The 24223-nt window shown below is 43.5% G+C and overlaps 1 protein-coding gene across 2 annotated transcripts in view; it reads left to right on the top strand.

Moving 5' to 3' along the window:
- Window positions 1-7655: 7655 nt before the first annotated feature.
- The window catches only part of syt16 (synaptotagmin XVI), a 158808-nt gene continuing 142240 nt past the window's right edge, over window positions 7656-24223 (top strand). For both annotated transcript variants that reach the window (XM_080202403.1, XM_080202402.1), the window contains exon 1: window positions 7656-7781. In XM_080202403.1, coding sequence (XP_080058529.1) covers window positions 7769-7781 — 13 coding nt within the window. In that variant the 5' untranslated portion in view covers window positions 7656-7768. The remainder of the gene's footprint in view (window positions 7782-24223) is intronic.

The following is a 24223-nucleotide window of genomic DNA, read 5'->3' as shown; positions in this document are numbered from 1 at the left end:
GACTCTGCACAGTCTCTTTATTGTGGTCCTGCATCTTTGTCCATGTTAGTATTATTCCATCCTATATGTGCAGTGCTATGCTCAACTGTAATACCTTCTCTTATTATTACTGCTTGGCACGTGCAGGTGGGAAAACTTACTCTGGCTGACACAGTTCTTTAATTATCAGTATCGGCAGCTAATATTTTTAAATTGGTGTCTTTTTTTTAAACAGTATTCTGCAATACACTTTGTCATCTGTGAGTCAGTGTCAAATGAGATTTTGCAATAAAAGACAATTTCAAAAGTTTAGTCAAAATTCAGATTAGTATTGCACATTTTTAGACATTGTGCATCCTGAATATAGGGTCAATGAGCTAGTAACATTGAGATAATGTAAGTAGTACCCATTGTCCAATGCTGTCACAACCCATTGTCTTATTGGATTCCAGTAAAAATGTGGTTGATGTCATTGGCAGAGAGCAGTTATTGCTATACTTGTAGTGCATCTTTAACAGTGATATGGTCAAATGGTTTGTATATCCTATCATGTATCCATCATCCCACATCTCATCAGGGTTTCATTTTGATATATTGGGTGGTGCAGCACAATAATTGACAACAAGAGCAAAACCAGGTGCCTCTCAAATGTGACCCTGTTGGTTGCTGAAAGTGTGAAGATTTGGAGCAGCTGTAGGAGGATATTGAAAAATATCCATAGCTCAAGGGATGCTCCAGTAAACCAGGTTCTAGCAGTGATGGTTAAACCTGCACTGCGTTTTTCAGTTAACAAGGGACAATGTTTCAAAAGGCAGCACTATGTGGGTGATAATCGTGCAGTTGAGCTGCTGATTGCTTCGGGTTAATGCTAAAGGTTGAGGTGTACCTCTAGGGCTTCTTGGTCCTGGCGTTAACATGAAGGTCTGGTATGAGTAAGGTAACAGGTTATAATTGTACAGTATCTTTATCTTCCCGAATGCACTTTGCAGAGACAGAAATGGACACTGAACCAAAGTAGTATGACCAAAAGCTTCTGTAAAGGAAGAAAGGGAGGAGAAATTGAGGCTTGGATGAAGATGAATCTGGCAATAGTGAGGCCATCATTGGTAGAATGGAACATGTTGGTTGATTATGGATGGGGCCATCAGTACAGACTGCACATGGATGAGCATTATAAATTTGAGGTAGTGCATGGGTGACTATGCCAATGAGGATAGGGTAAGAGGGACTGAAGTAGGATAGAATATGGGCAATGAGATTTTGCATTAACTGATTGAAAAGCTGGTAGAGAAATATTGGAACTGTTTCAAATGGCAAAGGCAAGGATGAGAATTGCAGACATGAAGTAGGTTTGGAAATAGTAGAGAGGTAGGGGTCAGTAGCATTTGAAATTCAGTGTATATCAGGATGGAATTGAGTTCTGGATCAAATAAGTCACTCAGATTTCTGACAGTGTAACAAAATCTGAGTAATTATGCTAGTACAATTTCAGTACATCACAGAAAATGTTTTGAAAATGGATTGTTTCTGACTGCTAATTCAGTAAGTTAACAGGGTCACATTGTAGCTAAATAGCATGATAATGAAGCTTTCAGGGTCACTGGTAATATATTTCCTGAACTGATCATGCAGCAGCATGCACAAGGATACTGGATTAATTCTTGCTATTGAGCTAGCACATGCCCTAATTACTGAATTTATTATTCAGCACTTCACGTTTTGGTGACCCGTGGCCATGGAGACATTTTTTATAAGGGATGTGGGCATCCCACATAAAGCCAGTATTTTTGCCCATCCTTAATTGCCCTTGAGAAGATGGTGGTGAGCTGCCTTATTGATCTGCTGAAGCCTGTGTAGGTACACCTTCAGTGCTGTTAAGGAGGAAGTTCCAGGATTTTACCCCAATGCCTGATAAAAGAACAGAAGTATATTTTCATATTGTCAGAAATCCATGTGACTTATTTGATCCGGAACTGAATTCCATCATGATATACACTGAATCACAAATGCTACTGACCCCTATCTCTCTACCATTGCCAAACCTTGCCTTTGCCATTTGACACAACGGTTCCAAAATTTCTCTGCCAGCTTTTCAACCAGTTAATGGAAAACCTCACTGTCCATACCCTATCCTATACCAAGGGCTATGTGATTGGGCTTTAACTGGTATACAACTCTTAACACTTTACTGCAGTTCATAAGCATGCAAATAGTTATGATAAACAATGTTTCTTGAAAAATCCCATTCATCAGCTCTTGTATAATAGGAAATTAATTTTTAAAAATACACCGGTATCCCAAATAGCAATACCCGTATTTATGAATATATTTTGCATACTTTTCTGAAACATATAAAATCAAGCTTTGTGTGTGCATATTATGTGTGCGCACGCCAGGATTACAAATAAAATTGTGCAAAATTGTTGTTAGCCTCCAAATGGTGCCGTATATATGATTTCTGCGTTTTGATGGATACAATGTGCTGGTAATAAACAGATGTGATATGCCTTTGAATGCTGTAAAACTGTTCAGTGCAATACTCCTACTCATAATGTGGCAGTGCGTGTAGAAGGATAAATTTAGGTGCAATGATTTTTCGTGTTTAGTCTAACAGTACCCACTAGTTCAGTTCATATTGTCACTGTTGTTTCACTGCAAAATGGTTGCTAATTCAAAGCAATGCAAAGGAGACAATAAAATTCTGGAGTTAAATCCCAATTTCTTGTTCCAGTGGTGGGTGGGTGGGTGACCTCCCCAAATCATCTGGAAGATTGTCTCTCATCACACTAACTTGAAACTGGATGCTTAATGAAGATCAATGTCAAACTGGATTTAAAAATTGGGAACTCGTGAGTGAATATTTTAACAGCGAGCGCAAGTTTATTATTCTTCAAATAAAGTTCTGTCAGGTGAGTCTTATTTGATCCAGAACTGAATCTCACACACTGACTTTTTAAAAAAATATTTCATGAAATGTGGGTCTTGCTGGCTGGACCAGCATTTGTTGCCCAATTCTAATTGCCCTTGAACTGAGTAGCTTGCTAGATCATTTCGGAGTGCATTTAAGAATCACCATCAGTTGGTGTTACACATAGACCAGACTAGATAAGGATGGAAGATTTTCTTTGCTGAAGGATATTAGTGAACCTGATGAGTTTTTACAACAATCGTTTGATGGTCATTAGACTTTTAATTCCAGATTTTAAAAAAATATTGATTTCAAATTACACCATCTGTCATGGTGGGTTTGAACCTGGGCCCCCGGAGTATTACCCTGCGTCTTTTGGTTACTAGCCCACTGACAGTGCCACTCCACCACCACTGCCTTCCTCTCCTGGACCTAAATATTAATTTAGAATATCTCTAATTTTAACCTTCCCATTTTCCTACTGTTGATGTAAGGTTAACTGACTGGCAGTAGCTTCCTTTATTGCTTCTGAATGTGCCCACCCTCCAGTCCTTTTACATAACATGTCTAAAGAATTTCACGAAATAATGTTTAATTCTTCTGTTACACCCTCATGACACCCTTCAATATTTTGGGCACTTGCTACTGTATGGTTGAGGATACTTATTCTTTATCCTCACTTTTAGCTTCCATTATGTTTTATCCCTATTGTAAATTAATGTATTTTTCACAGCCCTATTTCTTTCACCACCTTGTTTTGTGTTAGTAGCTATTTAGAACCGAATTTGACTATTTTCCCACAGAGCTATGATCCTGAAAATAGCCTTGCTGTATCCTCTTTGAAATGTTCCTTGAAAGTGTTACATCAATCTTGAACTGAAGTATGTCTGATTGTTGCACCTTTGTGAGTGGTCTTGTATTGCTGCAGGAAGAACCCCACCTCTGAGCCAAAACCATTGGGTTCAAATCCCACTCCCAAGAATTGATGACTGTAGTGGGTGCATTCAATAATGGCCAAATTGGCTATTTATCAACCTGTAAATCCTTCCAGTATGCTCATGATTGCCCTCCCACCACCACAATCATTTACCTTTATGTCCATATTTGATTTGATTTATTATTGTCACATGTATTAACATATAGTGAAAAGTATTGTTTCTTGCATGATACACAGACAAAGCATACCGTTTATAGGGAAGAAAAGGAGAGAGTGCAGAATGTAGTGTTACAGTCATAGCTAAGGTATAGAGAAAGATCAACTTAATGCAAGGTAAGTCCATTCAAAAGTCTGACAACAGCAAGGAAGGCTGAACCAAGGCTATAATGTGGTTGCGAGTTGCTTAACCATGGCAGAATTTAAACTGAGCCAGTTATTGCTGAGTAAGTGCTGCTTCTTAACACATACAAAATACTGACATGAAAGAAATCCACATGTACAAATTAACATTTTCACATGTTTTAGTTGATTTCATATTTTATTCCAATCACTTTCCTGATGATTGAGAGTAGACTGATGGTGTGGTAATTGGCCAGGCTGAATTTGTCCTGCTTTTTGTGGACAGCACATCTCTGAGCAACTTTTCACATTGCCAGGTAGATGTCATTGTTGCAGCTGACTGGAGCAGCTTGGTTAGCTGCACAGCAAGTTGTGAAGCCAAGTATTCAATACTATTATTGGAATGTTGTCAGGGCCCATAAGCTTGGCAGTTCTCAGTGCTTTCAGTTGGGTCTTGATGTCACATGGACTGAATTGAATTAGCTGAAGACAAGTATCTTTGATACTGGGGATCTCAGGAAGAGGCTGAGGTGCACCACCCACTCGGCTCTTCTGGCTGAAGATTGTTGTGAATGTTTCAGCCCAATTTGGTTCACCCATCATTGAGGATGGAGATATTTGTAGAACTTTTTTCTCCCGTGACTTGTTTAATTGTCCACCACCATTCACGACTAGATATGGCTGGAGAGTAGATCTCAGATCTGATCTGTTGGTTGTATGCTTTGTATGAATCTTGCATGTTTCAATGAGATCACCTTTCATGCTTCTAAATTCCAGAGAATATAGGCCCAATGTACTCAGCTGCACATCATAGGGCAACCCTCTCAACCCAGCAACTAATCTAGCAAACATTGGGAATTGCCTTTTATCCATCTTTAAATATGATGACCAAAATTGTGCATAGTGCATCAGGTGTGAGCCTCACCAAAGCCACGTACAACCTTAGCAAGACTTCCTTATTCCTTATTCGTGTACTCTAATCACCTTGCAATAAAGACTAACATGCCATATACCTTCTCAGTTGCTTGCTCTACCTGCACACGAACTTACTTTGGTCCTTATGTGCACAAGTCTCTGACCATCAACAAATACAAGTTCCACGCTTTAAAAAAAATTTGATTTACTATTCTCATGATAGAAGTGAATAACTTCACACTTCCCTACAATTTATTCCATCTGCCAGCTTGTTTCCCAGTCACTTAACCTGCAATGTCCTCCTCACAGTTTACATTCCCAACTCATGTTTTATTGCAGCGAATTTATAAACCTTACTCTCTGTGTCTTTGTCTAAGTCATTGGTATGGATTATAAGTGGTTATGGTTCCAATGCAGATCCTTTCAGCATTCCACTAGTCACAGCCTGCCAACTTGAAAATGCTGCGTTCATCCTTACTCTTTGCTTCCTCTATGCAAGCTAGTATATTGTCCCCAAACCCCAGGGCCTGTATCTTTGTCTGTAACCCATTGTATGGCACCTTATTGAATGCCTTTTGGAAATCCAAGCACACTGCATCTACTGCCTCCTCTTTATTTACTTTACCAGTTACATGCTCAGAAACTTGAATAAATTTATCAAATAAAACTATGTTGACTTTGTCTGATCATAGAATTTGCCTTCAATGAGCTTTCATTTTAGTTAACCACCTCTTGGATGGAATCTAATTAAATGTCTTCTGGAAGTTGCTATAAATTACATCCATTCACCAGTCTATTAGAGTATTGTTTACCCTCCAGCAATGAATTAGATTTGTTAGGCATGACCTACACAGGATTACACAGGGAGATCAGATCATGTAACCCAAGCAGTCCCTGCTGGTTTCTGCTCTCATCTTTTTTCAATATCTTAAATATCAAAATGGTTTATAAAATCATGTAGGTTCACCAGAAGCTCACTAAGGTGTTTAAGAAGATTGTGGTGCAGATGTGAGCGGCTCTGTATATATGCAAGGGGCACTAGATGAAATGAAAGGTACCATTTATTCAAGGTTATGTTTAGCTCCTATATAGGCGTAGGGCAGATTCTGGTCTCTCATATAACTGAACTCACAGAAACATACGTTAAAATGTCAAGTCATCCTACAGAGAGAATAGCTTTTGTTTTTCAATTTTGAAAACTAAGACAGGAGCATCCAACATTTACTAAATCTGTGTTTTAATGGCAAGGTAAAGGGAATAATTGTGATTGCAACAGCAGCCTGCAGAAATTGCCCAGTGAAATGAATCATAGAATCTAGAATGCAGAAGGAGGCCATTTGGCCCAAATTGTGTCTGCACCGATCACAATCCCACCCAGGCCTTATCCCCATAACTCCATGCATTTACCCTATCTAGTCTCTCTGACTATTTTAATTTAGCATGGCCATTCCACATAACCTGCACACCTTTGGACAGTGGGAGAAAACTGGAGCACCTGGAGGAAACCCACTGCCACACAGGAAGAATGTACAAACTCCACACAGACTATCACCCAAGTTTGGAATTGAACCTGGATCCCTGGTGCTGTGAGGCAACAGTGCTAACCACTATGCCACCGTGCTGCCCATGGTGCAGTTACAGGTTCCCATCACTGGATGAGACCTATTTTTCCCCTCAGGAGTATGAGATGATGACAACAGAAAATGTTGGAAACAATTTAGCATGTCAGGCAGCTTGGAATGTGTGGACCCCAAAACATGGTTCATGATAAACATATAGCTCTCAGTGCATGTCCAGGAAGGCACTTTGGGAACTCCTGCTGTCAATGGCACATTTGACACTGGAACAGAAATAAATGGCAGGTCTGAAGTTTACCCAACAATGCCACCAAATCATTTTAATGGGGAGATCCACACATTCCACACTGCCTGACATGCTGGATTATTTCCGATGTGTTTACTGTGTTTATTCGGGTGGCACAGTGGTTAGCATTGCAGCCTCATGGTGCTGGGGACCTTGGTTCAATTCTCAGCTTGGGTCACTGCCTGTGTGGAGTTTGCACATTCTCCCCATGTCTGCATGGATTTTGTCAGGGTGCTCTGGTTTCTTCCCATAGTCCAAAGGTGCTAAATTGCCCCTTTAGTGTCCTGGGGTGTAGAGGTTAGAGGGATTAGTGGGTAAATGTGTGGGGTTATGGTAATTGGGCCTGGGTGGGATTGCATTGGTGCAGGCTAGATGGGCCGAATGGCTTCCTTCTGCACTGTAGTGAATCGTTTCATCCTCTCAAACTTGGGTTTATAATCAAAGGGAAGCTTGCATTTAATGCTTTTCATACCCCTCCCTCGACCACCCCAAAGCTCGTTACGGCCATGGATGTACACTGTCACTTTTGGCTTGAATGAGTGGCTGGAGGGGGAAAGGCTGTGTTCTCTGCTGGGAAATAAAGCGTTAAATGACTACCTCCAAATGCAGGCCGGTTGCTGGTGTTCATCGCCAGAGAACATCAGTGGAGGGAAGGTAGGGATTGGCGCTGACTGCAGCGGGAGGAGGAGTTGGGGATGTTGCAGACAGCGCAGTGTTGCTGCGGGGAGCTGGAAGCTGGGCTGTTAGCCTGGGCTCCGACTGAGGGATTTCCATCGGGAGCAGCGGGCGAACTCACTCACTCTCTCTGTGCCCGAGCTGCCCAGATTATGGCGACAGACAGTAAGTGAGCAGCGCACAAACATCCAGCCAGTGTCACACACAAAGCTGTTAGCCGGGGCTGGGAAAGACGCGATTAAAAAGCAAGTGGGATAGGTGGTGGATTCTAGGGAACACTTTGGAGATTTGCAGAGACTATTAGAGAAAGATTATGAGGCTGTTGTCCATTTAATTCCACGCGAATTAACCAGAGATTGCAATAAAAACAATGCAACTGTCGGGAAGAGATGGTTTAGTTTGGGGAGGTGGTTTAGGAATGGGGGTTGGTTAACCATTTGATTTAATATTGGGCAAATTATTGAGGGTTGGAGTGGCTTTATGTTGAAGCCGTGGGCGATAAGGCAGAATGAGTTGTGTGCTGGGGTGACTTCAGAGCAGGAATAAATGGCAGGGTTTTCATTGCTACATTGCAGAGGTACTGGGGGATAGTTAGTGAATTCAAAATTTTATTTTTTTTTGGGTGTGTGTATAAAGGTAAGATGCCTCACCTGCATTCTGTGGTCTGACTCTGTGTCCGTTTAAATGGCACTGTTGGAAGGGGCTTTGTTGGCGACAGTCACTTAAAGTTATCGAGGAGTGCAAAGTTAAAGTGATCCCAACTTTGTTTCCAACCGATCTGAGTACATTGGGTGGGTGAGCGAGATGTACACCAACCTGCCTGATTTAAATCACTGAAGGATTTGAAATCTTCAGCAGCAGCTCACTGGAGGGGGGGGACATGGCATCTGCCAACCTTACTAATGAAATGAAAGATATCCAGAGTGGCTGCGGTGCAATCTATTCAGATTTAGTATTCATCTGTCGGAGTAAACTGTAGGTGACTAAAGCTGCCTTTGTGTTTCTGTCAAACATGTTGATGAACTCGTTTTGTGATGGTCACTTCTCCCCTGCAATCTGTTTGGTAGAATCACAGAAGCCCTACAGTGCAGAAAGAGGCCATTTGGCCCATTGAGCCTGCACCAACAACACTCCCAGCAGGCCCAATCCCCGTAACCCCACATATTTACCCCACTGATCCCGCCAACCTATGCATCCCGGGACACTAACCCCATATATTTACCCTGCTAATCCCTCTAACTTATGACACTAAGGATCAATTCAGCATGGCCAATCCACCTAACCGGCATATCTTTGGACTGTGGGAGGAAACCGAAGAAAACCCATGCAGGCACAGGGAGAATGCGCAAGCTCCACACAGTCACCTGAGGCCGGAATTGAACCCAGGTCTCTGGTGCTGTGAGGCAGCAATGCTAGCCACTGTGCCACTGTTAGAGTGGTAAAGGTAATCGCTACATTTTGATTTGATTTGTTATTGCCACATGTATTGGGATACAGTGAAAAGTACTGTTTCTCGTGTGCTATACAGATGAAACATACCCTTCATAGAGTCCATAGGGGAGAAGGAATGGAGAATACAGTGTTACAGGCATAGCCATGGTGTAGAAGAAGATCCATTTAATATGTGGTGGATCCGTTCAAAAGTCTGATAGCAGCAGGGAAGTAGCTGTTCTTGAGTCGGTTGGCATGTGATCTCAGACTTTTGTATCTTTTTCCCGATGGAAGGAGATGACAGACAGTATGTCCGGGATGTGTGGAGTCCTTGATTATGCTGGTTGCTTTTCCTAGGCAGCGGGACAGATGCATTGAAGGGAAGTTAGATTAGTGCATGAGAATGAAATTAATGGAAGGAAACGTTCAGAGGATGAGAGGAAGTAAATAGAGTGGGAGGAGGCACATTTGCAGCATAAACAAATGGCCTTTTCCTGTGCTGTAAAATGATGTTGTTCTATACAGCATTGAGAAAGACGTACTTGAACTATCACTGTTGAAGCGAAAGGCCTTTCGGATATTTTGGGCTTGATGCAGGAACTGCTCATCCAAAGCGGGTCTGTTTTGCAATTCCATGACACAGGATCCGAGGGAGAAAATTCCAAAGCCTGGGACACAGTGGCTGACGGAACAACAGGTAAATATTAGAGCAGAATGAGAATTATATCAGTGGTGGAGCAGGAAGGCGTGAGCGGGGCCGTACTGTTGGATAAGATTATGGAGATGGGCCAAGACATCTGAAGTTAAAGATGGGAATCATCAGTCAATTCTCTGGGGAATGAATGCAGCCTGTGGTGTCCTGGGTTATTTTTGCTTTATGAAGCATGAAGGTGCAGCAAGGAAAGGAAAGTCCAACCTCAAGACTGTGATGGTGCAGATCAAAATCCCTACAGTGCAGAAGGAGGCCATTTAGCCCATTGAGCCTGCACTGACTCTCTTACCCAGGCCCCCTCATCTGCCCTATCTCCATAACCCCATACATTTAATGTGGCTAACCCATCTAACCTACACATCTTGGGATAACACGGGGTAATTTAACATGGTCAATCCACCTCAACCTCTCTGCCCCTCCCTCAATCCCTCTGCCCCCCCCCCCCCCCCCCCCCCACCCCTGTGGCCCCTCTGCCCCCCAGCAGCCCGTCTGGGCCCCACCCCCCCCCCACAGTCCCTCTGGCCCCACCCCCACAGCCTCTCTGGCTCCCGCAGCCCCTTTTGCCCACCCCCACCCCCCGCAGCCCCTCTGCTGCCCCGCAACCCCTCTGCTGCCCTGCAACCCCTCTGATCCCCCAATGCCCAATCCCCCGCTGCCTCCCCTCTGTCCCCTCCCCGACCCTGCAGCCCCTCTGCACCCCCCCTCCCCACAGCCCCTTGTTCTCCAATAATCTTTTTAATAAAACAGGTACCAAACTTTTGAGGATTTGTTCATGTGTCTCCCCAGATCCTTTTGCTCATTTACTCCATTCAATTTTCAAAAGAATTTTCATGGTGTTGTTTTAATTTTCTCAACCAAAGAAAATCATCTTCGATTCATCTCCATTAAAGATGGGAATCACATGATGGAAGCGCGGGAGGGGCTGTGTTTTCATATGCATTGATGCTACTCTCTGTGATTATACACATCAGATTAATCAATAAAATAAAATAATTGGTGCTATGTCCCTGGAAGATCCTGGCTAAATTTCGATGAAAGGGAGCCAAGTTAAGGAACATGGAAAATCCCTGTTAGTTTGAGGCAGTCGCAGGCAGCTGGGATGGGACCCGGTTTGCAGTGGCGATGTCGCTGGTGAGGGTCCACAGCACCTCTTGCATACCCGGTCTTGAGTTGCTAGTCTTCAAAGTCTGTCACGTTTAGCATGGTGATAGTGCCACACAACACGATGGAGGGTTTTCTTGATATGAAGGCAGGATTTTGTCTCCACAAGGACTGTGCAGTGGTCCCTCTTACTGATACTGGCATGGGCAGATGCATCTACAACCGGCAGATTGGTAAGGATGAGGTCAAGTATGTTTTTTCCCCTTGTTGGTTCCTTCACCTCCTGCTGCAGACCCAGTCTAGCAGTCATATCCTTTACGACCCAAACAACTTGGTCAGTAATGCTGCTACTGAGTCACTCTTGGTGGTGGACATTGAAATCCCCCACCCAGAGTACACTTTGCACCCTTGCCACCCTCGCTACATGCTCCATGTGTTGTTCAACATGGAGGAAGTACTGAATAATCAACTGAAGGATGATGGTACGTAGTAACCAGTAAGAGGTTACCTTGCCCATGTTTAACCTGAAGCCAGGACTCTTCATGGGGTCCAAAGTCAATGTTAAGGACTCCCAGGACAACTCCCTCCTGACTATATATCACTGTGGTGCCATCTCTGGTGGGTCTGTCCTGCTGGTGGGTCAGAACATATCTTGGGGTGGTAATGGTGGTGTCTGTGGTGTTATCTACAAGGTATGATTCTGTGAGAACAACTGTCAGGCTTTACTAGTCTATGAGACAGCTCTCCCAATTTTGGCACTAGCCCCCACTGGTCCCCAGCATCTCAGATGCCAGTGTCCAACCAATTCGATTCACTCCACATGAAATCAATAAAAGGTTGAAGGTATTGGATTCTGCAAAGTCAGTGGGCCCTGATAATATTGCAGCAATAGTACTGAAGGCTCGTACCCCAGAACTTGCTGCTCCCCTAGCCAAGCTCTTCCAGCATAAATACAACACTGGCATCTACCCAACAATGTGGAAAATTGCCCAGGTATGTCCTGTGCACAGAAAGCAGGACAAATCCAACCTGGACGATCATTGCCCGATCAGTCTACTGTCTGTTATCAGTACAGTGATGGAAGGGGTCATCAACAGTGCCATCAAGCTGCACCTGCACAGCAATAACCTGCTTTGTGATGCCCAGTTTGGGTTTTGCCAGGGTCACTCAGCTCCAGACCACATTACAGCCTTGGTTCAAACATGGATGAAAGAGCTGAATTCCTGAGATGAGATGACAGTGACAGCCCTTTAACATCAAGGCCACGTTCGACAGAGTGTGGCACAAAGGAGCCCTAACAAAACTGGTATCAATGGGTACCCTGATACTCTGCTGGTTGGAGTCATACCTGGCACATGATGGTTGTAGTTGTGGAGGGTCAGTCATCTCAGCTTCAGGACATCTCTGCAGGAGTTCCTCGGGATAGTGTCCTAGGCCCAACCATCTTCAGCTGCTTCATCAATAACCTCCCCTCCATCATAAAATCAGAAGTGGGGATGTTTGCTGATGATTGCACAATGTTCAGCACCATTTGCGGCTCCTCAGATATTGAAGCCGTCCATGTTCAAATGCAACAAGGTGGGACAATGTCCAGGCTTGGGCTGACAACTGGCTGATACGATTCTCATCTCCATTCTCCTGCCTTCTTCCCGTAACCCCGGATCCTCTTATTGATCAAGAACTTACCTATCTCTGTCTTAAAGACACTCAACGGCCCGGCCCCACTCGGTGGCAATGAATTCCACAGATACACCACCCCCGTTGAAGTAATTAAAAGTAATTAATTTCAATTTTCAATTCTACAGTGGTAAAATAGATGGGATTGCCATTTCTAACTTTCACGTTCTTAGATCATGCACCAGTTAGCTTGTGGCCGTGAAAGGGTTTCTGTTTGCTCGGTTGCTGTCTGTAAATTCAGTTGTCAAGGACTTATGCGCTGGTGGTAAATGCTTTAGTTTTGAAAATGTGCCTGGGAGGCTATCTGACAGCACAGTTATGTAAATTCAAATGCATCGGTCACAAGGTATCTGTGCCCAAAGACGTCAGTCCGAATTCAGGATAAAACTGCTTCGGGGCAAAGTGTGGTTGGTCTATTTTGCTTTAATCAAAGAGCAGCTGGAAAGATTTGAAACATATAAGCTCTTGAACATGTAAGTTCTGTTGTCTCTGGCAAGGAAAGCCCTGCTCCCCATGAACGGGGAACTGGCATTGGAGAGGAAAGGGGGAAGTTGGAGAGGAAGGGCGGACATCAGAGAGGAAATCTCAAGATCCCTGCCATCTCAGTATCAATACCTGTGAATTAATCTACTCATATCTATTATCCCTCACTTTAACTCTCCTATTCTTCCTCATGTATCCCTAGTCTTTAGATTTATATTTAAGTGATATAATGTCCACTTTCCTCTAATTGTCTTGGTATTTTCTTTTGAGGTGTCCTCTTTACCATTCCTAACCTTTTCCCTAAGCTCACAGTAGCTCCTTTACCACCCTATCTTTTATAGTTTGGGTAATTTGCTGTTGCCATTTGAAAATATGGAATCAAGTTTATCATCATCTCTTTATTTTTGAACTCTATTGCATTCCCCACTAATCACTGTTGCCCGTCAATATTTTTCTCCAGTTCAACTTCTTTCTCTTCTTCTCTATCCCTCTCTCTTTCTCTCTCTCTATTCCTCTTCTGAAAGTATTTCTTCAGTATTTGTGAGTTTGGGATTTACATATCTGCCTTAAAGCTGCAGTGCCTCTTCAAAAGGATGAAATATTGTGCCCTGTAGATTTTGCCTCTTTAAGTTGAACATTTGCTGGTTCAAACTGACTCCAAGGGTGGAATTTCACCAGCTCTCCCTGTCCATCGATGCACGGAGCAAGCCAGTAAAATCACGCGAGTGCGAGAATTCAGGATTACACCCAATTTCTTGGCTCTTGTGATTTTTATGAGAGTCGGACTTCTGGTGAGGTCACCTTCTCGCCGGCAGTGGCTGAGAGGATGAATAATTTATTTAAATATACTTAAAGCACAATTTACATGTCTTTACTAAGCCCGGCGCTAATTGTATGGGCTTGCTTGCCTTTATCGCCTCGCCGGGAGACGTTCTCTCTGGCGAGGAAAACACCTGCTCCACGTGAATGGAGAACAGTTGAGTTGGCCTTACCGGTGGAACCGGAGGCCATTGAGGGCCCCCAGGGAGTCTGAGCACAAAGGGAGGGTGCCCTTGGGCAGTGGCAGCCTGGCAGTGCCAACCTGGCCCCTCTGAAATGTCCATTGGGCACCTTGGCACTGCCCACCGGACAGTAGCAGGGATGGGGCCTATGGGGCAGGGCCCATTGGGGGTGGGACCCATTGGGGAGTGGGGCTTATGGGATACAGGGTGATCTGGAGGTCCACTATGAACTCTGCAACATGATTGGATTGAGGGGGGGACCTGCTGTGCACTATGCAATGGGACCAAATTAGGGGGGCAGCAAGGGCTAGATTTCCATGCATTGTGGGGCTCAAGATCAACCACAGGCCTCCACAACTGCGGTGCTGGGAGGAACTGGTTGAGGCTGCCTGCAATACCAAGGGCCTGACAGCTCTCTTTCTTTTTTTCTCTCTCTGACTCTTGCGGCTGCTATTGAGCATGTGCAGAATCAGAGATCTGCACATGCGCAGTGGCTCCCTCTCCAGGTTGGCTGGTGAATTAAGCCCAGCCTAATGCCTCCAGTAGTTGGAATCAGTCTACACCATTTTTTCAATGACTAAGTGCATAAGATTGGGTGTGAAACCTTGCCCAAAAAATGGATCAGGAACTCTCCAATTTTCATGTTAGTTAGACACTTACTCCAGGACTTAATCTAGGCTGACATTTCAGTGACTTGCTGAGGAATGCTACATTGGATGAGAGACTATCTTTCAGATGAAATGTTAAACTCTTCCCGCACCTCCCACTGCCAGTTCAAGTGAATATAGATGGTACATAGAATCCCTACAATGCAGGAGAAGGCCCTTTGGCCCATAATGTCTGCACTGACCACAATCCACCCTCCTATCCCCATAGCTCCTCATATTGATCCTGGTCATCCCCCTGACATTAAGTCATAATTTAGCAATGGCCAATCAACCTAACCGGACATCTTTGGACTGTGGGAGGAAACTGGAGCACCCAGAGGGAACCCACACAAACACAGGGAGAACATGCAGACTCTGCACTGACAATGACCCAAGCCAGGAATTGAACCCGGGCCCCTGGTGCTGTGAGGCTGCAGTGCTAACCACTGTACCAATGTACCGCCCCTGATCTGCTTTGAAGAAAAGCAGGAAAATTCTAATGTCCCAGACACATTTATCCCTCATCCAACACTACCAACACAAATCGTTGTATTTTATCGCTGTTTGTGGGTCAGGATAAACAGTCTTGATTTGCCTACAGAACAGTTCAGATGTATTTCTGAAGCACTTAGGGACATTCTGAGGATGCTTTAGAAGTACAAGGTCTTGCTTAATCTTTTGATTACAAAGTTGTCATGACATGAGAATCATTTCCTTCAATTCTATCAGGAAAGGTTACAGGAAAAAGACTACATGATTCAGGTCAGAAAAATCAATTGAGTTAAATCTGCTTTGAAGTGTGAATGGGAGCTGTCTAATGTGAGTGGGAATTGTGCCAATTGTCCCACAGCAAACCTTGTTTAGAAATGCAAAATTCAACCCATGACTTGCATCTATTGGTTGTTAAGATGATTGTTATTGTGTAACTTGTGTTTTTATCTGACCAATTAGCCTTTAAAGCAACTGCCTGCCATTCTTAGGAATTAAGAATATATAAACAAGGACAGAGTTTCATTTGTATTAAGCGTGGCACAGGGGTTAGCACTGCTGCCTCACATTGCCAGGGACCCAGGTTCGACTCCCAGCTGGGGTCACTGTCTATCTGGAGTTTGCATGTTTGCTCTGTGTCTGCTTGGGTTTCCTCCCAAGGTCCAAAGATGTGCGGGTTAGGTGGATTGCAATGCTAAATTTCCCCTTAGTGTCAGAGAGATTAGCAGGGTAAGTATATGGGGTTACAGAGAAAAGGCCTGGGTGCGATTGTGGCTGATGGAGACCTGATGGGCCAAATGGCCTCTTTCTCCACTGTCGGGATTCTAATTCCGAAGGTGCAGAGAGTTTAATCAAGTTCTGTTGCCTTGTGCTTATGTAATTTTTAATCTTATCTCAAGTTTCAAAATAAGAAAGTTAAAGTTTATTTATTAGTCACAAGTAGGCTTACATTCACACTGTAATGAAGTTACTGTGAAAATCCCCTAGCTGCTGCGCTCCGGCACCTGCTTGAGTACACTAGGAAGAATTTAGCAAGGCCAGTCTACCTAACCAGCACATCTTTGGACTCTGGGAGGAAACCCGAGCATCCAGAGGAAACCCACACAGATATGGGGAGAACATGCAGACTCCACACAGTGACCTAAGCCAGGAATCAAACCTGGGTACCTGGTGCTGTGAGGCAGCAGTGCTAACCACTGTGCTGCACATAATGAAAAGGACCTACATTGGCTTACTGAATTAATAACTTGTGAATTGCTTTTAGACTTCAAGTACAGTTAAATTGCAATATCATGACAATTTGACCCTTTAATAAACTGTTATTTAATAAATATTTAATTCATATTTAATATTGGTATAATAATTACATTCATATTTAATATTATGTGCACTTAATTGTCCAATTTCTTTCTGTATTTTCCCAAAATTATTAATCTTCTGAAGTGGCAGGATGTAGTATTCAGTTAACAGGCTTGCACTAAAAGCAAGGTTTGTTTTCTCCACACCCCAGGCATTAAATACATAAGACTAACTTCCAGATCATGGAGAATGTGGGCACACTCTGCAAGCTCGTTTTTGTGGTGGGGTCCGGGTGCTCCGGTTTCCTCCCACAGTCAGAAGATGTGCGGATTAGGTTAATTGGCCATGCTAAGTTGACCCTAGTGTCGGGGGATCAGCAAATTAAATGAAGGTTACGGGGATAGGGCCTGGGTGGGATTGTGGTCAGTACAGACTCAATGGGTCAAATGGCCTCCCTCTGTATTGTAGTCATTCTATGATTCTAAGTCAGGATCTTAACACACGCCTGCCTGCTCCAGTTAAGCAATGACTCCAAAACCCATCAGAGAAGCATCAAGGGAGAAGGGAATTTTGAATAAAATTTGAACAAAATGCAAGTTTCTTGTGGGGGTCCTGATCATGAAATGATCAGAAGAAATGGAAGATCTATTTTGGATTGGGTAAGAAGTTATACAAGCAACACAATGATAGTAAGTGTGAAGTTGTTCACTTCAGTTAAAAAAACTGAAGGCAGATTATTTTGTAAATAGTGAGAAGTGTTGATGTCTGAAAGGGTTAATAATCACACAAATATGAAAATCACATAAGCTGCTTTAAGAAAGATCAGACGTCTTTATAAAAATCGACACAGATAAGTATCAAGGCCCTTAGTCCGAGAGAATTCATTAAATCAGACACACGGATGTGAGAGGAGGGAGTGATATCCACAGACACAGACATAAAAGGAAAAATGCTGGAAAATCTCAGTCGGTCTGGCAGCATCTGTAAGGAGAGAAAAGAGCTGATGTTTCGAGTCCAGGTGACCCTTTGTCAAAGCATTTGACAAATGCTGCCAGACCTGCTGAGATTTTTCAGCATTTTCTCTTTTGGTTCCAGATTCCAGCATCCGCAGTAAATTGCTTTTATGTATTAATTTGACACAGACACAAACTGAGGCAGCAATGATAACTCGTAACAGTGATACATTAGGTGAGTTAACATGATTAAGACTTTAACACAGATGGATATTACTATTAAGCAGGCGTGCAATGATTGTGATTGTTTTAATACCTATATCTTATACATGATGTAGCCTTAATCAATGACCGTGAATGGATAGGGATAACTCCTAAACCTTGCTTGGCACACATTAATTACTTTTAATCGATTTTGTAACTGTAACTGCTTGTATGTTCCTGAATCCTGTATTCTGGCTAGTTACAGACAGTGACCTATGACTTTTCAGGGTCCTTGCTATAGCCTGAATTAAAACAGCTGCATAAGAGAACTCCGTGACTTGGTCTGGTTACTTGAAGGGAACAAAGTTGCAATTAATTAAAACTCACAATAATGTCCAAAGAGGACTCAGGTGTCCTTGTTCATGAGTGACATGTGCAGCAAACAATTGTCTTTCATTGCAAGGGGATTTGAGTACAGGAGTAAAGTTATCTTGCTAAAAGTCTCAGTGAGACAACACTTGGAGGACTGCAATTCAGTTTTAGTCTCCTTATCTAAGAAAAGATTTACTTGTCGGAGAGGGATTACAATGGCAGTCCTCTAGATTAATCCCTGGAATGGAGGGCTTGTCTTGACAAGAGATTGCTGAGTCTGTGTTCTCTAGCGATTCAAAGAAGGAGAGGGGATAGTTTTGAAACTTTCAAAATTCTCACAGGTTAGATGTAGATGGGATGTTTCCCCGGCCAGTGAGCCTAGAATCGGGGGTTCACATTCTCAGAATGAGGAGCTGGCAATTTAATACCGAAAGGCAAGAAATTACAAAAGATCGTGAATGTAGCCCAATCCATCACGCAAACCTGGCTCCCATCAATTGACTCTATCTACACTTCTTGCTGCTAGGCAAAACAGCCAACATAATTAAGGACCTCATGCACCCCAGACATTCTCTCTTCCACCCTCTTTCATCAGGAAAAACGTAGAAAAGTCTTGTACCAACCGACTCAAGAACAGTTTGCTCCCTGCTGCCGTCAGACTTTTGAATGAATTTATCTTGCATGAAGTTGATCTTTCTCTACATCTTAGCTATGGTTGTGAAAGTACATTCTGCACTCTCTCCATTCCTTCTCTATGAATGGTATGCTTTGTCTGTATAGCACGCGAGAAACAATACTTTTCACTGTATGTTAATACATGTGATAGTAATCAAATCGAATCAAAAGAAAGGTGAAATTTCTTCACTAAAGGTAGTGAATCTTTTTTGGCATTCTTGACCCAGAGGGCTGTGGAAACGCAATCATTGTGTTCAAAACAGAAATCGATATATTTATGGATGCTAACAACATTGAGAGGTACGGTGATAGTGCTGGAAAGATGCATTGAAACAGTTGATCAGTCGTTATCCAATTGAATGATGGCACAGGCTCGATGGGCCGAATGGCCCACTTGTACTCCCATTTTCACATTTTTGTTTAATATTTTCAAGGAGACTCTACAGTCCCCTATCATCCTGCCTACTTTTGCAATCCTAGCTGGAAGTTTCATTCCTTGTACTGTTAATGTTTGTGTGAAGAATGGTCCCTGCCATTGGATTGAAATCTGGCTTTTACTAGTTGCTTTGATTGCTGCTCTGCAGTGATTGGACACACGGCCTGCTTTAGGCCTGCATCATTCTATGTTGTGAATAAAACCTTTTGATCTTTCTTGTCTTCACCTTTTTTTGATGTTGTGACAATTGCTCATGGAGTGCTTCTATTACTCTTTTTTGTTTTGGGGTATTGAGTCAGCTGATTGCATGTTGCGGTTCACATGGAGTGACTAATCCGGGTCAGTACATCAAAGCATGGTGGCATGGGGGCAGCATGGTGGCACAGTGATTAGCACTACTGCTTCACAGCGCCAGGGACCTGGGTTCAAATCCCAGCTTGGTCACTGTCTGTATGGAGTCTGCACATTCTCCCCGTGTCTGCGTGGGTTTCTCCCACAGTCTGAAAGACGTGCTGGTTAAGCGCATTACCCGTGCTAAATTCTTCATCAATGTATCCAAACAAGTACCAGAGTGTAACGACTAGGAGATTTTCAGAGTAACTTCATTGCACTATTGAGAAAGTTAAATTTATTAATCATAAGTAAGGCTTACATTAACACGGCAATGAAGTTACTGTGAAATTCCCCTATTCGCCACACTCCGGTGCCTGTTCAGGTCAATGCACCTAGCCAGCACGTCTTTCAGAATATGGGGGGAAACCAGAGCACTCAGAATAAACCCACGCAGACACAGGAAGAACATACAAACTCCACAAAGACAGTGACCCAAGCCAGGAATCAAACCTGGGTCCCTGGCGCTGTGAAACAGCAATGCTAACCATTGTGCTACTGTAACGTAAGCCTACTTGTGACGAAAGAAGAAACTTTAAGGAGGGGCTGCATTGTGGAAGGTGCCATCTTGCAGATGAGACATTAAAAGGAGACTTTTGACTTCTCTTTGTGGATGCAAACAACTCTCACTAGAGCAACTCTCACATTACCCTGGCCAACACTTATCCATAAAAGCAATAAATTAGTCATTCATCTTGTTCTATGTTCAGGGGATTTTGTTGTATTCATTCACAAAACAACACACATTGCATTTCAAAAGTAATTCATCATCTGTGTGGAGTTTACACATTCTCCCCGTGTCTGTGTGGGTTTCCTCCGTGTGCTCTGGTTTCCTCCCACAGTCCAAAGATGTGCGGGTTAGGTGCATTGGCCTTCGTGTCCAAAGATGTTTAAGTTAGATGGATTGGCACGTGGGTTTACGGGGATAGGGTGGGGGGATGGACCTGGCGAAGAGGCTGAGTCTGTATGGCCTCCTTGTGAATTAGGGATTTGGTGATGAGCTGAGGGCTTACTGCAATGTGGGAACAAAATACTTTTCACAGAAAGAAAGACTTGGAACCATATTATGATTTTGATGACCATTGGATGCCTTAGTGTTTTACAACCAATGAACTACTTTCAGTGTTGTAATTTAGGCAAAGCAATAGACAATACACAGATGCAAACTCCTATAAAACAGCTATGACTTGGACACCGCGGATATCCATTTGTTGCAATGTTGATTTAAGGAATTTAGCACAATTGCCTTTACTAATCGGGATATAGATTACAAAATCAGAGAGGTCACGATGGAGTTATGTAGAACTTTGGTGAGGCCACAGCTGGACTACTGTGTGCAGTTCTGGCTGCCACATTACAGGAAGGACATGATTGCATTGGAGGGGGCACGGAGGAGATTCACCAGGATGTTGCTTGGGATGGAACATTTAATTTATAAAGAGAGGTTGGATAGGCTTGGGTTGATTTCTCTGGAGCAGAGAAGACCGAGGGGCGACCTGATCGAGCTGTTCAAGATTATGAGGGACATGTTCAGGGTGGGTAGGGAGCAGCTGTTCCCCTTAGTTGAAGGGTCAGTTATGAGGGCACACAAGTTAAAAGTGAGGGGTGGGAAGTTTAGGGGGGATTTGAGGAAAAATGGTTTTACCCAAAGGGTGGTGAAGGTCTGGAATGCACTGCCTGGGAGGGCGGTGAGGGTGGGGTGCCTCACATCCTTTAAAAAGTACCTGGCTGGGTACTTGGCCATAAGATTGAAGGCTATGGGCCAAGTGCTGGCAAGCAGGATTAGGTGGGCAGGCCTGGGCCTTTCAAGCAGACTCGATGGGCTGAAGGGCCTCATCTGCACTGTAGCGCTCTGTGACTCTGTGAATAAATATTGGCCAGGACACCAGGTTAACTCTCTATCTTTACTTTGAAATAATGCCGTGGGGTATTTTCAATTCACCGGAGCAGGCAGACAGGGCCTGGGTTTAAATTCTCAGACTAAAGGCAGCACTGGATACCAGGCAGTGCTCCCTCAGCACTGAGCAAGACCATCAGCATCATTTCTGTGCTCAGTCCATGGTTTTAATAACTGAGTATTGTAACCTGCAGTATGCTTTCGATATGGTGGTTAATTATGCTGAAGTAAATGTTCATATACTTTTTAATATATTCCACATTTAGATTGCACATCGACATCCACAATTAACTATCAGTTTGAAAGTCCTGCTGATGGATTGGAAGCAATGTGCGCCTAGCTCTTGTTTGGAGAGCACTGTAGTTAATGGGATTAAACTAATTCAGGAAAAAGCCAGGGACTGGAACACTGCCATTATTACATAGACTGTCAGTAAAAGTGGCGATGTTACAATAATAAACCTCTGAAATAAGAGCAATTTATTTATTTAAGTTTTATTTATTTGTCTATTTACTGGTGTCACAAGTAGGCTTACGTTATCACTGCAATGAAGCTACTGTGAAAATCCCCTAGTCCACACTCTGGCGCCTGTTCGGGTACACTGAGGGAGAATTTAGTATGGTCAATGCACCTAACCAGCACAACTTTGGACTGTGGGAGGAAACCAGAGCACCCAGAGGAAACCCACACAGACATGGGAAGGTCATGCAGACTCCACATAGACGGTGACCCCAAGCTGGGAATCATATCTGGGTCTCTGATGCCATGAGGCAGCAGTGCTAACAACTGTGCCACACATGATCAACCTGAACCCGGTACACTGTGCTTTATATTGTGTCACTGTGGAAGCTTTCTACAATCTATTTGGGCATATAGTTGGGCAGCATGGTGGCACATTGGCTAACACTGCTGCTTCATAGCCTCAGGGAGCCGGGTTCTATTCCGGCCTTGGTTAGCTGTGTGGAGTTGCACGTTCTCCTTGTGTCTGCATGTGTCCCCTTTGGGTGCTCCAGTTTCCATTCATAGTCCAAAGATGTATAGGTTAGGTGGATTGGCCATGCTAAGTTGTCCCTTGGTGTCCCAAGATGTGTAGATTAGGTGATTAGCAGGGTAAATATGTGTGGTTACACCGACAGAGGCTAGTTGGGATTTTTTGGCTGAATGGCTTTCTGTACTGTAGGGATTTTATGATTCTATGACTTGTCATAAATCTTTGCTAGTAAGTGACAAATGATGTGTGGGAAATAAACATTTGCTACATATAAGCTGTTAACACAAGCCGTAGCGTTTGCAGTCTTCAAAGGATGTTTAGTGTTAAAAATGTGACCCTTTTTGTATTTTGCTCTTTTCCACCTGTTTATTTTCTTTCCTATGTCTGTTTCTCTGGTATCCATTAACTCAATCCAATTTGCATAATTCAGAGATTGGCGATGTCTGCTTCCTGTTGAGCTTCATCAAGTATTTCTCCTGACACTAGACAGTGCATCTCAAATTGTGTTATCTGTCCTTTTCCATATTGGAGCCTTTAAAAAGATATTGCAACAGTAAGAATGCTGAAGGTTGATTCTTCATTTCACTGCTATTAATAATGTACAGACAGAGCTATGGCACCCAGCCCCATGTTAAATTCCATCATCGCCTCCCGCAACGAGAAGCACTTTGCGATAATTAGTGCCGCATTCATACTGCAGCTATTTACCGAGTTTGATGTGGAATTTCCATTCAGCTTAAACACATAAACCAGAGCTAGAGAATTAAAGTGTGTCATGATACACCCCTCTCTACACCACAGTGAGAAAACAATATGAAATAAAGTCATACTCCCCAAGATAGTGCTCATCACAGAATTGTTTGGATGTTTGTTAAAGTGTCACTCGCGGTTCAGTAACAATCCTGTGAGTCGGAAGATTGTGGGTTCAAGTCCCACTCCAGAACTTGTGCACAAAAATCAAGGCAGATGCTCTTGTGCAGCCCTGAGGATGTATTGCACTCTCATAGGTGTTGTTTCGCAGATGGGATGTTAAGTCGAGGGCCTTTCTTCTCCCCTCAGGTAAACGTAAATGATTTCACGGCAGTATTTTGAAGAAGAGCAGAATTATCCCCACTGTCCTTGTCAATATTTACTCCTCAGTCAGCATCGCAAAATCAGAGGGCAGGATTTTCCTGGCCTTGCGTAGGCCTCAATCAGCATCGTAAAATCAGAAGGAAGAACTTTCCTGGCTTCGAATAGGCAGCTTTGGAGGCAGGTATTGGGTGGCTGGAAATGTTTTTTTTTAAAAAAGTCTCTGCCAGTTTCTCAATGCCTCATCTTTCCCAGATGATGGTTTGTAACTGTGACAGCAATCCTGCCGGGAGCATCGGGAATCCACTGAAAGTAATGAGCCATTTAGCTTCAATTTTACTACAGCAATATAATTTTCAGAGCTTCACATGGGGTCAGCTATTGTGCCAGCATGCTGGCAACTCAGAAGGTGCATTGCATGGCAGGAGGTCAAAGATGCAGTCAATGTGAAGAATCTTAAGTGTGCATCTGCAAAACAAAAAAGGCAAAGATACTGTCTTCTTTGATCCGTTTTAACATTGTGCCTGGAGACCGATGTCTCCGACAGTACTTGGAGTGACCCAGTGACAGCTGCTCCCTGTAAAGTTGGTCCATCTACAGAGTTCCTGCCACTCCTGCTGCTTTGGGCCTCAGCAGTGCTCCCTGATGTGTCACAGGAAGTTCAATGATCTTACATGAGTGGCGAAAGTCAGTGATTGCAGCTTCAGATGCCATCTCCTGCCAGTTGCTCTGTTAATCTCAGATACTGCATCCCTGTCACTCACAAACTCGATGGCCA

This window comes from Carcharhinus amblyrhynchos, chromosome 14 (genome assembly GCF_965287045.1).
Source record: "Carcharhinus amblyrhynchos chromosome 14, sCarAmb.v2.hapA, whole genome shotgun sequence".
Lineage (NCBI taxonomy): Eukaryota > Metazoa > Chordata > Chondrichthyes > Carcharhiniformes > Carcharhinidae > Carcharhinus > Carcharhinus amblyrhynchos.
The sequence above is the reverse complement of the archived record's forward strand: the minus strand, read 5'-3'. Positions and strand labels throughout refer to the sequence as shown.